Source organism: Leptidea sinapis, chromosome 17 (assembly GCF_905404315.1).
Source record: "Leptidea sinapis chromosome 17, ilLepSina1.1, whole genome shotgun sequence".
NCBI lineage: Eukaryota > Metazoa > Arthropoda > Insecta > Lepidoptera > Pieridae > Leptidea > Leptidea sinapis.
The window spans coordinates 10,761,758-10,776,367 of NC_066281.1; the positions used below are offsets into that span (position 1 = coordinate 10,761,758).

Sequence of the window (14,610 nt, forward strand, 5' to 3'; positions counted from 1 at the left end):
ACAGTCCAAAGCTTTACGAGTAGTTTCTGGTGCTATGCGGTCAAGTCCTATCAATGCTCTTCAAGTAGAATGTGGTGATCCTCCACTACATCTACGTCGTCAATATTTAGCAGACAAATTTATATTCCTATCTTTTCAGTTTCTTAACCACTCTCTTTATAACAAACTTCAGAAACTTTCTCATTATATAGATTCATCTGCATATTGGTCAAATAAAAAACCACCTTGTCTAATCAATAGTTTTAAGAAATTTATCAACATAAAAGCTCCTATTCATCGATCCATTAATTATCCTCTTTTCAGTACTAGCTTTGAAGCATTAATGTTGCTTACAGAAATTAATTTTGACTCAGAATTAAATAAGCACGATATTAGTACAAATTTTTCGTTTAATCTTCTTAAAATACTGTTTGGGTTGATTACCATCATATTTACACAGACGCGTCTAAACATTCCTCCTCGGATCCCGTTGGTGTAGGTGTCTATCACGCTCAATTTAAAATATCACAGAAAATTAAACTACCTCCGGAAACATCGGTGTTTACTGGGGAATGTTATGGTATTTTTAAGGCTATTGAATATATTATTCTATTTAAACTTCCAAAAACAATAATTTTCTCTGATTCAAAAAGTGCCTTACAGTCTCTCAATAGGTTCCCATTTAAATCAAAAAACATTTCTTCTGTTGTCATAGAAATAAGAAATCTATTAAATAAATGCAATCACTTTGGTCTTTCTGTGTTGTTTGTATGGATCCCCAGCCATAGCGACATTCCTGGTAATATAAAAGCAGACCAACTAGCTAATGAAGCCGTGGTCGATGGCGACATTTTCCCTTATAAAGTTTTTTGCCAGGATCTAGGTGCTCTTCCTATAGTTCACCTTCAGGATTGTTGGAATAGACTTTGGACTGAAACTGGTCAATCAAAAGGCAGGAAATATTTTAACCTTCAGCCACTTATTTCATTTAAACCATGGTTTTTCCGTGCCAAATGCAATAAGTTAGTATGTTTTTCTATCATAAGAATGCGTTTGGGTCATGTTTGCACTCCTGTTCATCTTAATAGATTAGGCATTGTATCTACTGACATGTGTGAATGTGAATCCGATAAATGTGATCTAGATCACATTTTCTTTTCATGTTCTCTATACGACCGCTCCTCATTCCTGAATGATCTAATATCTCTTAATGTTCCTTTTCCTACCTGTATATCCTGTCTTATTATGTATCCATGTAAATTTTATAAAATATTGTCATCTTTCATTCTTCAGAATCATATTAAAGTTTAAATATTTGTAATGTTGTGTAAGTAGCAAGTATATATGTATATTTATGAAATTTTTAATATCCGTTTCAATCCTCTTTCTACTTATCTGATCCTTTCCCGTGTTCCGTATCCTTTTTTTAACTTAGTTTCCCAATCTTTTAATTTACGTTATTGGCAAAAAGTAAACGCTATTGCCAAAAGAAGAAAAAAAAAAAAAAACTCTTCATAGTTAGCTGAAAGCAGTTCTATTTTTAAAGTACATTCCGGCCCTTAGGTGGGAAGTAATTTGTATGAGTTTTTCCCTCTCTATGGAGGGAAGCAGCATTTTCCACCCAATAATCAGATCAAAACAACATTACTTTCCGAGTATGAAAAATTAAAGTACATTTTCGATAAGAAATACAAAATACCTGCACGAAGAACCAAAAGAGGACCTTAATGTTAAAGATCTCAGGATTTTCACCGATGGCTCGAAAATCGATACGAAGTGGTCTCGGAAGATCTAAACATAAAAATAGCCGCACCTCTAGGAGCTCATAACACCGTGTTCCAAGCAGAGTGCAAGGGATCATAGAAGCGGTTACATCTACTTTCGCACGAAACGTAAAGAGCTACTTCATCCGCAACCTCTCAGATAGTAAATCAGTACTACAAGCTCTACAAAGCAACACTATCACCTTAAAGCTAATATATAATTGTCACCAGTGTCTGATGGAGCTATGTGCAAAAATCAACCGAGTAATTTGTTATGTTTGTGAAGTGATAACCCTCACTTCTGGGATTAACAACACAAATATAACTGAAAACAAAATTTTATGAACGATGCGGGACTCAAACCCGCGACCCAACTGAGCCAACCGTTCGAGTGACGTATCGTTTATAAAATCTTTTATGCTTTGTTCAACTCTCAGGTTGTAGCTAAACTACATCTACAGGATCTACTTTACAGTAGATAACCTGGTAATCCCCAATATTTGCATATTAGGAAATTGACTTGAGATGTCGCTCTTGCATTTCGCTGTATACCAACTTGGTGTAATGCAATCAGAACGATTCGGTTCTCTTCTGGTTATCACCCCACTCCATTTTAATATCGCAAAATGTTGTACAATGTATTGGCGCCAAAATGAGAATTCTCAATGAACAATCTTATAAAAATGATAGGTTCCAAATTCAAATGTCATATTTTGTGTATTTTTAATTGTTACAGTATTTATGGCCAGACTAAGTACATAGTTATATAGTTAGTCGCATGTTCGTACTATCGATAGATTTATACAACCTCCATCGAAGACAAAAGAAATTGGTGCTGTTTGAACTAAAAACTGTTAAAAGTCAAAATTTGCTGAAATTCTGGGTAAGGGGTGTCTTATCAAGGAGAGACAAAGCTTCATTTTAATGAAAAAGAGTGATCTAATCTAAGGAAATCTCTAAGAAATACGATTTTAGGAGTGCTAGTGCCATGTTGGGTCCTCACGGACACAACCGAATTGGGCTGGCATGCCCGGAGAAATACCACTCCCCCACTCGAAACCGGCGTGAAATAGTGGCTATGTCGCTGTGTTTCAACGGTGTATGCTCCTACTTAAAACCCATAAACGCCGCAAGGCTGCGTGTTATCCCCTACGCTGTTTCTTCTGCATATTAATGATATGATCGGCTTGATTCTCTAGCATTGCGTAGAGATGTGGGTTCTCTCTGCATCTTCTACCGCATTTATCACGGGGAGTGCTCAAAGGAGCTGTTCGGGTTGATTCCAGCGGCCGAATTCCACCACCGGACATTACGTGCAAAGTACCATCCGCATTATGTAGACGTCTGGCATTCCACAACCGCGCGTTTTGTTCGAAATTTCTTGCCTCGCACAGCCACTTTGTGGAATCAACTACCGGCAGCGGTCTTCCCGAACAGATACGACATAGGGACCTTCAAGAAAAAACCCGTCTTACTGCACCCGGTTACAAAGCATCAAGTACCCAAGCTTGGCTGAAAGTCAACGTCCCGTACTTTATAAGAGCTGCAGACTGTCCTTCATCTAGTCCAGATCTGAACCCTGAACATGGCCCGCTCGTTGTGTCGACTACGACACGCCGACAGAGAGCTAAAGAAATCACTAGAAGCAGTGACTAACAGAAGTGGAAACAGTTCATAAAACCATAGATTTTTGACTAGACAGGTTATTGGGCTTGGAGTAAAGCCAAAGGTATTTTTTCGTTTTCCTTCAAATAAAATTATTTTTATTTATTGGTGAGATTTAAGGAAATATATATTATACATTCATAAATATACATATTTATACATAATATTTATTAATATTACTTACGCCAACGAATAATCCAATCATCAAAACATTTATAGCGCTATTTCTGGAATTGAGTTAAGTTCTCGTCGCCAATTCTCCTTTATGCTACCTACAGAAAGAAAACGGGTGTCATGAACTGGAATTTAAGGTTAGGAAAAATAAAGGAGGCGGCTGGAGCTTTATCTGGTGAACACTTAAAGTGGTTGCTCCATGACATTTGTTGAAATTGGTCAAAAATTCGTTCACTTGTGCGAAGGCCATCGAAGGCATTATTGCACAATCCAAGGATTGTCTTTGGTATTTTTCGTTGAATTTGGAATCCCCATTAGGCTCAAATAATATATTTATGTTTCCGTTTAACTTTCCGTGAATTTCAAGTGCACAACAACGCGACAGTCTAAGGAAACAGTCACCACGAATTTGACTTCTGATTGATTTTGGCGAAATTTTTCCGGTTTCGGATCAGTTGCAAAGCACCACTCAGAAGTTTATTGACTATTTCGCATGTCAAAGTTTTAAACAGACGCCTCGTAACCAGTACCAATGAAGGACGTTACATACATTTTTGGCCGGAATTGAATCATTTTAGCATTTCCTCAGCGACTCTTGCGCGATTGAGTTTTTAGAGAAAACTTAGGTCTTTTGGGACTAGCAGCATATCTCACAACCAAGACTTTATAAGATATGTAAAATGATATGGATCGACTCGTGAGATACAAAAAGTTCAGCGACTATATCTCATCAAAAAATAGGTACTACTTCAAAGTCGTTAGCCTTCTGTAACATAACTGAGACACTACATCTCAGAACAAGAAGTTCCAATGACGATACAAAATTTATTACAAGCTCTTTGTTGGATGTTTTTGTCCATTTGTTCCAGTCCAAAAAAGTTGTTTGTGTCCAATACAACAACAACAATTTTACTTGTGATGTACTTTACTTATTGACTGAATATAGGTATGTATTCCAATTATCGCCTCACAATGCTCTCAATCATTTTCGATTGTCGATGTGATCGATTCCCTGATGAGTTTGCGACTAACGCTTTCGCTTCTTAAGCATCAGCATAAACTTAAGCACGGAGGAAGAAGTACGGGCGTTTAAGGGTAACCGAGTACCTGCACCGTATAGCTTTTTATCTGATGTATGTTATGCGATGACTTTCCGTGGTCTATCCTGAGTTGAGTTCGAGGCAAAAAAAATGTCCAGAAGAAATGCCTTCTCTTGTTTCACCGCTGTTTTATGGTCCACGCGCGGCTAATGAAAATTGCACTTATTTTAGGGTTAATGTGAAAATGATCGCAAAAATGTTGTTCTGTCTGACAGTCTTCTTCATCATTGAATTTCACCCAGACACCAGAGGAATCACAGGAGCGTTGCCGGCCTTTAAGGAAGGTGTACGTTCTTTTTTTGTAGGTACCCATGTCGTATCGTCCCGGAAACACCGCACAAGAAAGCTCATTCCACAGCTTAGTGGTACGAGGAAGAAAGCTCCTTGAAAACCGCACTGTGGAGGACCGCCACACATCCAGATGGTGGGGATGATATTGTAACTTGTGGCGTGTCGTGCGAAGGTGAAATTCGGCGGCAGGAATCAGGTTGAACAGCTCTTCGGAACACTCCCCGTGATAAATGCGGTAGAAGACACACAATGAAGCGACGTCTCTACGCAACGCCAAGTGATCCAGCCGTTCACAGAGTACTCCGTCCCCGACAATTCGAGCTGCTCTGCGTTGCACGCGGTCAAATGGATCGAGCTGATACTGGGGTGCGCCAGACCAGAGATGACAGCAATACTCCATATGTGGCCGGACCTGCGCTTTGTACAGCGCTAGAATGTGGGCCGGCTTAAAGTATTGCCGTGCTGTATTTATGACGCCCAGTTTCTTCGAAGCCAATTTGGCTTTGCTCTCCAGATGGCCGCGGAATTGGCAATCGCTCGAGATATCGAGACCCAGAATTCCAATACTAGGCGAGGCTGTAAGGGAATGTTGTCGAAGAGCGGTGATACGACAAATGGAGTGTTTTAGTGGAACGCGCAAACTTGAGTCTTCTGGGGGTTAAATTGGACAAGGTTCAATATACCCCATTCCGCGACCTTCTTAAGAGAGGACTCGATAGAAGACACAAGTTTCTCCCGGCAATGCTTTTCCCGAGAGAGACCTGCATGGCCCGTGTATACGGCATCGCCCGTACTGTCGTCTGCATAGCAATGGATGTTGGAGGTGTCCAACATATCATTTATATGCAGAAGAAACAGTGTGGGAGACAGCACACAGCCTTGGGGCACTCCAGCGTTCACGAGCTTGGGATGTTCGACTCAAGAAGGCTTTTCACCTTTATGAAGCTTACCAAAGTCAAAGAAATCGATACAAAATTGGTGGCGGTATTTCGGAGCGGACTAGGTATATACTCGGAGTCAATAATTAGCCAATCGTCAGAAGGAACTGCATTAATGGCGTCTGAATATCAGGCAATTTTAAAATACTGGTGCATTTAATTTTTTTTATGTTTACTTTGTGCAATTATAATATTATAACACAGAGTAGGGTTGGATAGTTATGTATTAAATTATAATCAACAGTCCTAAGTAATATAATGTACAAATATAAAATAATTGATTGCTTATTATAATGTTTATTTAAATAAAAGCGTAGATAAATGTATTCAAATCTTAATTAAATTGACATTCAGACAAATGACAGTTGACATTGATCAAGCGTGTTGTAGCGTTAAACGTTCCAAAAGGGTTTCAAAATTTTGTAAAAATTGATTTTAGTTACCTCGACTTTATGAAAAACTGTCATGACAGTTCAGAAATTATTGCAGGCAATTTAGCAGTGATACTTATGATCAACAAAATTTTCCTTAAAATGTCATCAAAATCGGTCCAGCCCTTTTGGAGTCCACCGAAAACATAAATATACACGTTGATTTTTATAAATATAGAAGAGGAACTCCAAAGTTGTAGGTTCTGGTAACATATTAGGTAGGTTTATATACAAATGTTAAAAAAATAAAAATTAAGCTTAATTTTCATTAAAACTTTAATGTTTCATTCAGCTCCTTGTCTGCTCATACTCTCTATATTCTATTTAATTTGTACAATAAATTGGTTTTAATAAATTAAGACCATCTGTATATCAGTCTCCAAGTTAGCTCTTGGTCCATTTAATGATAATTTCTTTGTTAATTCCACAATAAGGAATTGGTTTTGTGAAAATAACCTAAATCACATTGATGTATTTTCAAGTAAGTTAATATTTATCAAAATAATTATGCATACATATCTTCACTATACAACTTTAAACTGCACAACCATAGCCATAATTATAAAAAAGAGTTTTAAAATTATTTGGATTTATCTTCTGTCATCCATTCCACTCCATTTCCAGGCAGTGGACTGTTAATAAATGGAAATATCCAAGTTAGATACCATTTTGATCCAAATACTTCAGTTATGTTACCTTTCCAACCTCTATTATATGATACACCTTTTGCTTCCTTTCTTTCAGGAGTTATTTTCCCATTTATAATGTTATTAAAGTGATAAATAAACAGAAATCCCGTAAAAAGTCCAACAATGAAATTAATTTCAACTAGAAATATGTATAGACTTTCCTCACCAAAGTCTAGAACAAAGCTTACAAGGGGAAACACAAATTTCCCTATAACAAGTCCCTTGTTCCATTTTAAAAACTGACTCAGGAACAAGGTATTATAAAAGAAAGAATATAACATAGCCATAAAAATATAAAATGTAAAACACATAAAATATCTGTGATTATAATAACCAACACAGCAAGCTAAAAAAGTACAATGATGGTCCCTCTTCAACACACATACATCACATGTATCACAATGCCATGATCGAGGAGGTCTTAAGCACTCACACACAGAGCATAATGTCCAATTTTCCTTAATGTCTACATTTATAATTCTCCCTTTAATGCTTGTATCTGTAAACATACCAAATATCATATTGCCGATAATGTTCAATAACAAGAATGTGGCACATAAGTAATGTAAGCAATATTGTATACACCATTCTTTATGAACTACAGCTGGTAAGACCACACATAATTCGAAATAGATAAACAGTGGTATCAATATGAAAATGATTAACAGGTAAGTAGCATGTTCTAGTATTCTTCTCAGTTGTTTGTTTTTAATATTGTCCAGTTTCAAGAGCATGTTTGATTCATTTATTTGTTTCTAAATAATTCTAAGCCAATTATTAAATATTATGCTCCAAGCTTTGCACGCTGCAACTAAAATAAAAAAGACAATTTTTTTCTTTTATTGATTATTAATTTATTAGTCAAAGTATACTACGTTATCTAGGTCTTGACCTAATCCAGTAATCCTTCGATTGAGAATTGAGAATCATAAATTATTAAAATCAGCAACAACATATATAAGGTATGATAATTAAAATTTTTCGTGTTAGGCGATATTTTATCAAATACAAAATATTGTTCCAAGATAATATTGTGTTATCGTGTAAACGAACGAACACAGATTTTTTTTATCAGAATTAGAAACATTGAAAAATGAAAATAATTTAAATGTCATATTATAATGACAATTGACATATCGATATATCTGGGGTATGTTCCGATATAACTTATGCCATAATATTAATAACAGAGTCCTAGATTTAGTACTAAGTAATGCTTACCTTGCAGTTTCTTCTTGTGCTGACCCCTTAATACCAGAGGACTCCCACCATAAATCTTTAAGAATAATCTTAAATTTAGAAAATCGTAATCACCTAAAGACAAACAAAAGACAGAAATACATGTATGAACAAGGTGATTACGATAATATCAAATTAATATTAGGTAAAATGGCTTGGGACGACCATCTACTAATCAATTCCATAGAAGAAGCAATAGAAGTATTCTACAAAAATCTATATGATACTATAAACAAATATATTCCTCACAAATTTTACTCGCCCAATAACTTTCCACCATGGTACACCGCACCACTAAAAAAAGTCCTCAAAGAAAAATTCAAATTTCTTCAGAAATACAATACTTACGGCAATACATCTGATTACAATACATTTTCTATACTGCGCAAAAGAGCGAAGGTTTTAGAGGACCAATGCTATAAAACCTATATAGAAAGATGCGAGGAATCAATAACAAAAAATCCCAAATTATTCTGGTCATTCACAAAATCTATAAAAAACAATTCTAACATTCCTCCCTCCCGTCTCTTTTATGAATATCAATCGGCAGACACAGGAGAAGAAGTTTGTCGTCTTTTCTCAGATTATTATCAATCGACGTTTCTTTCACCCACTACTAACCAAAGCGATCAGAACAGGACTCAGCCAGACTCTAGTTTCTCAATAAGTGAAATAGAAATAATACCAGATGAGCTTAATAAACAACTCAAATCTGTAGACCTTACTAAGGGAGCAGGACCTGATCGAATTCCCCCATTATTTATACAAAAATGCGCAGATGTACTAACGGAACCTCTTACTATATTATTCAAACGTTCATTACGGGAAGGAGTAGTTCCGAAAATCTGGAAGTCTGCATTTATCACCCCCATACACAAAAATGGCAGCAGAAATGACATTAAAAATTACAGGCCAATTTCAAAGTTATGCATTTTCGCTAAAGTTTTTGAAAAATTAGTCTACACCCAAGTCTATAATAGTGTATCAACCTTATTTATCCCCGAACAGCATGGATTTATTAGAAATCGCTCAACTACGTCTAATCTACTATCATTCCTAAATTACACAACATTTAACATGGATTCTGGGGGTCAAGTAGACTCTATATTCACAGATTTTCGCAAGGCATTCGATCGAATTGACCATAAAATACTACTCCAGAAAATTCTTTCGGCAGGAATTCATGGTAATTTATATAGGTGGTTTACCTCGTACATTGAGAACAGATCACAGGCTGTGGTTCTCAACGGATACTCATCAGAATGGAACTTCGTGCCCTCTGGGGTCCCTCAAGGATCCTTGTTGGCTCCATTGTTGTTTAATATCTTCATTAACGATATCGCTGCTTGTTTTCAACATTCCAAATTTCTACTATACGCATCTGCGTATCATCTGATATGAAAATATTTAAACAAATTCGTGACGTAGATGACTGTCTTTTATTACAACAAGACATGCACAGGTTTGAAAAATACTGTAGCATCAACAAACTAGACCTGAACGTTCCGAAATGTTACGCTATAACATTTACCCGTAAGCCTAATTTTATTAAATTTCAATATTCACTTAATGGTCATCCACTCAAAATTGTAAATGAGATACGTGATCTAGGCGTAATTCACGACTCTAAGCTTTCATATGATAAACACATTGAAAACATCGCTAATAGGGCCAACCAGTGTATAGGATTTATCAAGAGATCCTGTTCCCAATTCTCAAGTATCAAGGTTATAAAAACGTTGTATTGTACATATGTTCGTAGCATACTCGAGTATTGTACACAAATTTGGAACCCTCAGTATGATATATATATTAACAGATTAGAATCAATCCAACGCAGATTTGTTAAATACCTTGAATATAAGTGCAAGACATACGACAATGATTATGATTCAAGATGCAGGAGATATCATATATTACCACTCCACGAGAGACGCAAAGTAGCTGATATTCTATTCTTAACAAAAATAGCACAATGTCACATTGACGCTTCCCATCTTCTCTCGAATATAAATTTAAATATTCCCAGAATCTCTGCAAGACATCCTAAATATTTACATATACCCCACTGTGCGTCAAATTACAAACAAAACTCATTCTTCTCAAGAGCATCTCACTGCATAAATAATCTTAAAGGCTTTCCTGATTTTGACCTGTTTAATTCATCCACAAATTCTATCAGAACAATAATTACTAAAAACTGGTTTAATGTGTTTCCCTAACTGTTACTATAAACATAATTGAACGTAGTGTTTAAATTCTCTCTGAACATAATAAATGTAATACCTATGTAATTATTAACATATTATGTATAATACTTGTATAAGAAAAAATAAATAAAAAAGACGTACCTATATTACACTATGTGTTATTAGAAACAAAATGCGAAAACTATTAAATGGTGTAAAATGTTCACACTATTATTTAGTAATTAAGTTATTGTAACACTGTAAGTTTTCCAAATAAAATAAAATAAATAAAATAAAATATGCACTGCGAGCACTGCACAGTGCTGTCACTGTAAATAAATTCGTTCGGCCAAGTGCCAGAGCTCAAGAAAGTTAGCCCCCCAGATTTTTTTTTTTATTTTTTTTTATAACATCGTTAGTTCGCCATTTGTTCTTGATTGTTCTCTATAAACATTTGTTTGTTCTCGATTTTTTTTTAAATTTGCAATTCATTAAAATTGGTTAGGTTAGGTTATGTTAGAACAGTTAAAACAACGCACGAGCCGAGCCGAGCCGTGCCGCGGCAGCGGCCGGCGAGTGCCAGAACCAAATAGTAGGCGTTTCCCCCATTTTTAATTAATTGTTTTTAAATAAACAACAAAAGAACAAACAATTATTTATAGCGAACAATTTATTTATTTATTTATTTATTTATTTATTAGAAAAGGCTTACCAACTAGACACACAATTAATATTATGACTACTTATAATATAAAATTTCTTATATTTATATTTGTATATCTAACTTTTAGGTATGCACAGCGTTGCCTTCATTTATTATTGTAAGTTAAGTAATACTACTACAATATGTGTTTTCTATTACTAAAAACTATAATTTTATACATCCAAATTATAAGGGTTCAAAAGCGTATTTTTTAAAATTCCAAATGTATTAAAATTTATATCTATACTACTATTACTATGGAATTTACTGTTATATAATTTTGAGATAAGTTGGATAGGTGAATTTGAGCCATAATTGTTTCTGAAAAATCGTACATGTACTGGCAGATATGTACTAATACTGCTAGTTGGCCCCAAAATTAAAGCTTTGTCAGCTGTCACTCGCTTTAAAATCTGCCCAGTGCCCACTTGTCATAAAATGGCGGCTACTTCTAGCGTTTGCGTATGTATGTAGCTCTTGTGTTCCATCTTGCATATTTTTGGTATTGAAATCGAAGTGTAAGTGCGTCGAGTCAAGCCTTGTGTTCCTCCGCCTTGCTGTTGCGAATTCACTCCAAAAATCTCCTTATTTTGTGAATTTCTACTTTTCGTGATAGAGACACTTTTGTTTGTGGAATTTATGAACTTTGGTGTAATGCCGAGACGTTGTGCTTTCGGCTGTGCGCCGTGGTAAGTAAATTAATCTCTTAAATCTTAGAAGTATAGTTTATTAACCAATCTTGTGATAAATAAAGTATCATATAAGGTTGATTCTACTACCGGTCTGTAGATTGAATTTGCAATCATGGTTAAAACTATTATAAACATACTGGTTTTCTGTATCTTGCCCCAAAGATTAAACTCCAATCCCTCACATCACCTTACGTCAGACTTCAGACTCCCCCTGACTTATATGGTTTAACACACTTAATAATAATTGACAGCTGTGCTGGCTTCTGACATCGTTTTTATCAAGAGAAAAGTCAATATATGAGTCCAAAATCTAATAGTAGCCTAATGGTCATAACACTAGGTTATCACAATTTGTCTGATGGCAGTATGCAGTTGCAAGCATCAAAAAACCCGAAAATTATAGAAATAACAATGATTATATAAAGGCAAAAGAATACAATAATAAAAAATGGTTATGTTATCCAAATCAAGAATTAGAAAATTGCGTCCATGACATTCAAAATATAATAACTGGGATCTTAAAAACAGATATACCCAAAAAAAAAAAATACAAAAAAGCATATTATATAAATAGCAGATGTGATGGTAGATTAACCACACATAAAGAAAAGTTGAAAGAATAATTTAATAACACAACTATAAATGTTATTTTGTATAGTTGCTGCAGATCTATCAATCGAATTTTGTCCGGAAAATTAACATATGTGGGTGACGACGAAACAAAAACAGCTGCCCAACAATATTATGATAAACATAAATATTATAAAAATAAAAAATAATATGCAAACATTGCTTTTTATTTCTCCCTCCCAATTACCTCAATTACTCATACCAACACTACTCAATCCTATCCTTTATGTTCTATGTTGTAGAAAAATAAAATAACTAACTCTACGCGCATTTTCAACATGGTAAAAAATTGCAATACCTACATTAAAAAGGAGAGTTAGTTATTTAATTGCGTCACAACATTAAAAATTAATTAAAAATTAATCGAGCTTATATATAGTTTTTTTCGGGGCCAATTTCCAGATGGCGCTAGTCGTCAAATAGACAGCTCATAATGCGTAGAGAGGGCTCTCTTTTCCCTATATATTATTATACTCTTTGGTTTGCACTTAGAACATTTCTTGATTCATACAATACCATCACAATAAAATTAATTTGTCTACTTGTCTATAGAGGGCACTGATTGATACATAGACCCGCTTCTCCCGCCTACACAGTAGGTAGCCGCCAGTCGCCATGTTTTTTATTAATTTATTTGCCGCCATCGCTTTGCTTATTCCTTATTGTTGTTGTTTGGTGTTCGTTGCGTGTTGAGTATATACTGATTTCCGTTTATTTCCTTAAAATGCAAAGAGCATAGCTGTTCTGAATTGACTGACAAGATATTTACTACTATGATATTTATATGTAATTGGTGCAGTCCATCAATAAAATACTTCGAGGAGCAATTTCAACGCACGATGAGGAGGATATAATGCAAACATTCGCTATACAGTATTACAATAAAAGAAGAAGGAAATAATATGTTTTTTTTATTGTAACTTAAGTTCCTAATATCTACATTTTTAGTAATTCTGCCATAAAAGTTATGGCGGAATTCCTGTGTAAAATTAATATTAGAATTAAAACAACCATAATACAGGTATTTATGTTATACGTATATGTAGGTATAACCGAGGAAAGTTTCGTCAACTTCCCACGCGATGTCGCTTTCTCCTTGAAATTGACTGACAACTCTATACCTATTATATATAATGTACTCTGTGGTCAGTACCCTAGGGAAATATATGACGTCATATATCGCCGCCATATTCTACTGTGAGCACTGGCGTTTGCGAGGTACTCGCAGTACTTTGATCACGTGATCAGTCAAAACCATTCGAGTGCCTAACGTTTTACAATACCTACAGTTTAATCCCAAATATTTTTAATTTGACAGTACCCAACAACAGTTTTTTTTAATGAATTAGAAAACTTTAATACACTTATTTGAATGCTGCGTTAAAAATTTACAGTATACGGGATTGCATTCCGTTTTAAATAAAATAGTCACAGCTTGGTCACAGTCATAGTAGGTACCTACGTATCACGATTGGAATCACAATATTTAGTTGCGAAATACTGAAATTTCATTACTGTTTACTATTATTACCTTCAAAATTTATTTCATTTTGCTACACAAACAAATTAATTAAGAAATCGAATCTTAATTTGCCTGGATTTAAAGTTTATTTTAAAAAGTTAAGTCATAGTTCGACGGGAAATTATCATTTAAAATAACATTACCCTGTACTTCCCCAGGGCGTAAAAAGAATAGGGAAGTCCCAGGCCAAATGATTTCGTATCGTATGAGGCGGCTAAGGGCTTTTAGAAGTGGGAGAGGCACGCTGATCTCCTGATCAGACTGTCGTCATAGGAATGACGACAGTATTTTGACTCTTCCGGATTAAGTACCACACTCGCAAAGAAAACTGGCGTGAATTAGCTGCCTAGGTGCCGCTATGTTTTACATAGGTTAGTGTCGAGGACCGGAGCCCATCCCCCGGTCCCTCCACCAGAATATGTCAGCGGTCCTCAGAGATTTTTCCTAGGAGGGTTACCGGAGCACCGAGTCTCTGCGGGAGTCGGAGAATTCCTACCAGAATCGCTTGGGCCGCCCGTTGATTTCTGGGGAGGGCTCAAACGAAGCATCAACATCTCGGCACCTCGCTCCACGCTTAATGTGAACTTTTGCAACATTAAGAGAAT

General features: G+C 35.5%; 1 protein-coding gene across 1 annotated transcript; it reads right to left on the reverse strand.

Annotated features, from left to right (window-relative positions):
- Window positions 1-6,599: 6,599 nt before the first annotated feature.
- LOC126968987 (probable palmitoyltransferase ZDHHC24) lies at window positions 6,600-8,092 on the reverse strand. The gene is made up of 2 exons (XM_050814251.1): window positions 7,923-8,092; window positions 6,600-7,841 (listed from the first exon to the last, which is right to left on the reverse strand). The coding sequence occupies exon 2, from the start codon at window positions 7,762-7,764 to the stop codon at window positions 6,922-6,924; it is 843 nt and encodes a 280-aa protein (XP_050670208.1). The 5' UTR covers window positions 7,765-7,841; window positions 7,923-8,092; the 3' UTR covers window positions 6,600-6,921.
- Window positions 8,093-14,610: the final 6,518 nt, after the last annotated feature.

Coding starts and splice junctions, on each gene's coding strand:
- LOC126968987 (XM_050814251.1), bottom strand. CDS start 7,764: ATGCTCTTGAAACTGGACAATATTAAAAACAAACAACTGAGAAGAATA.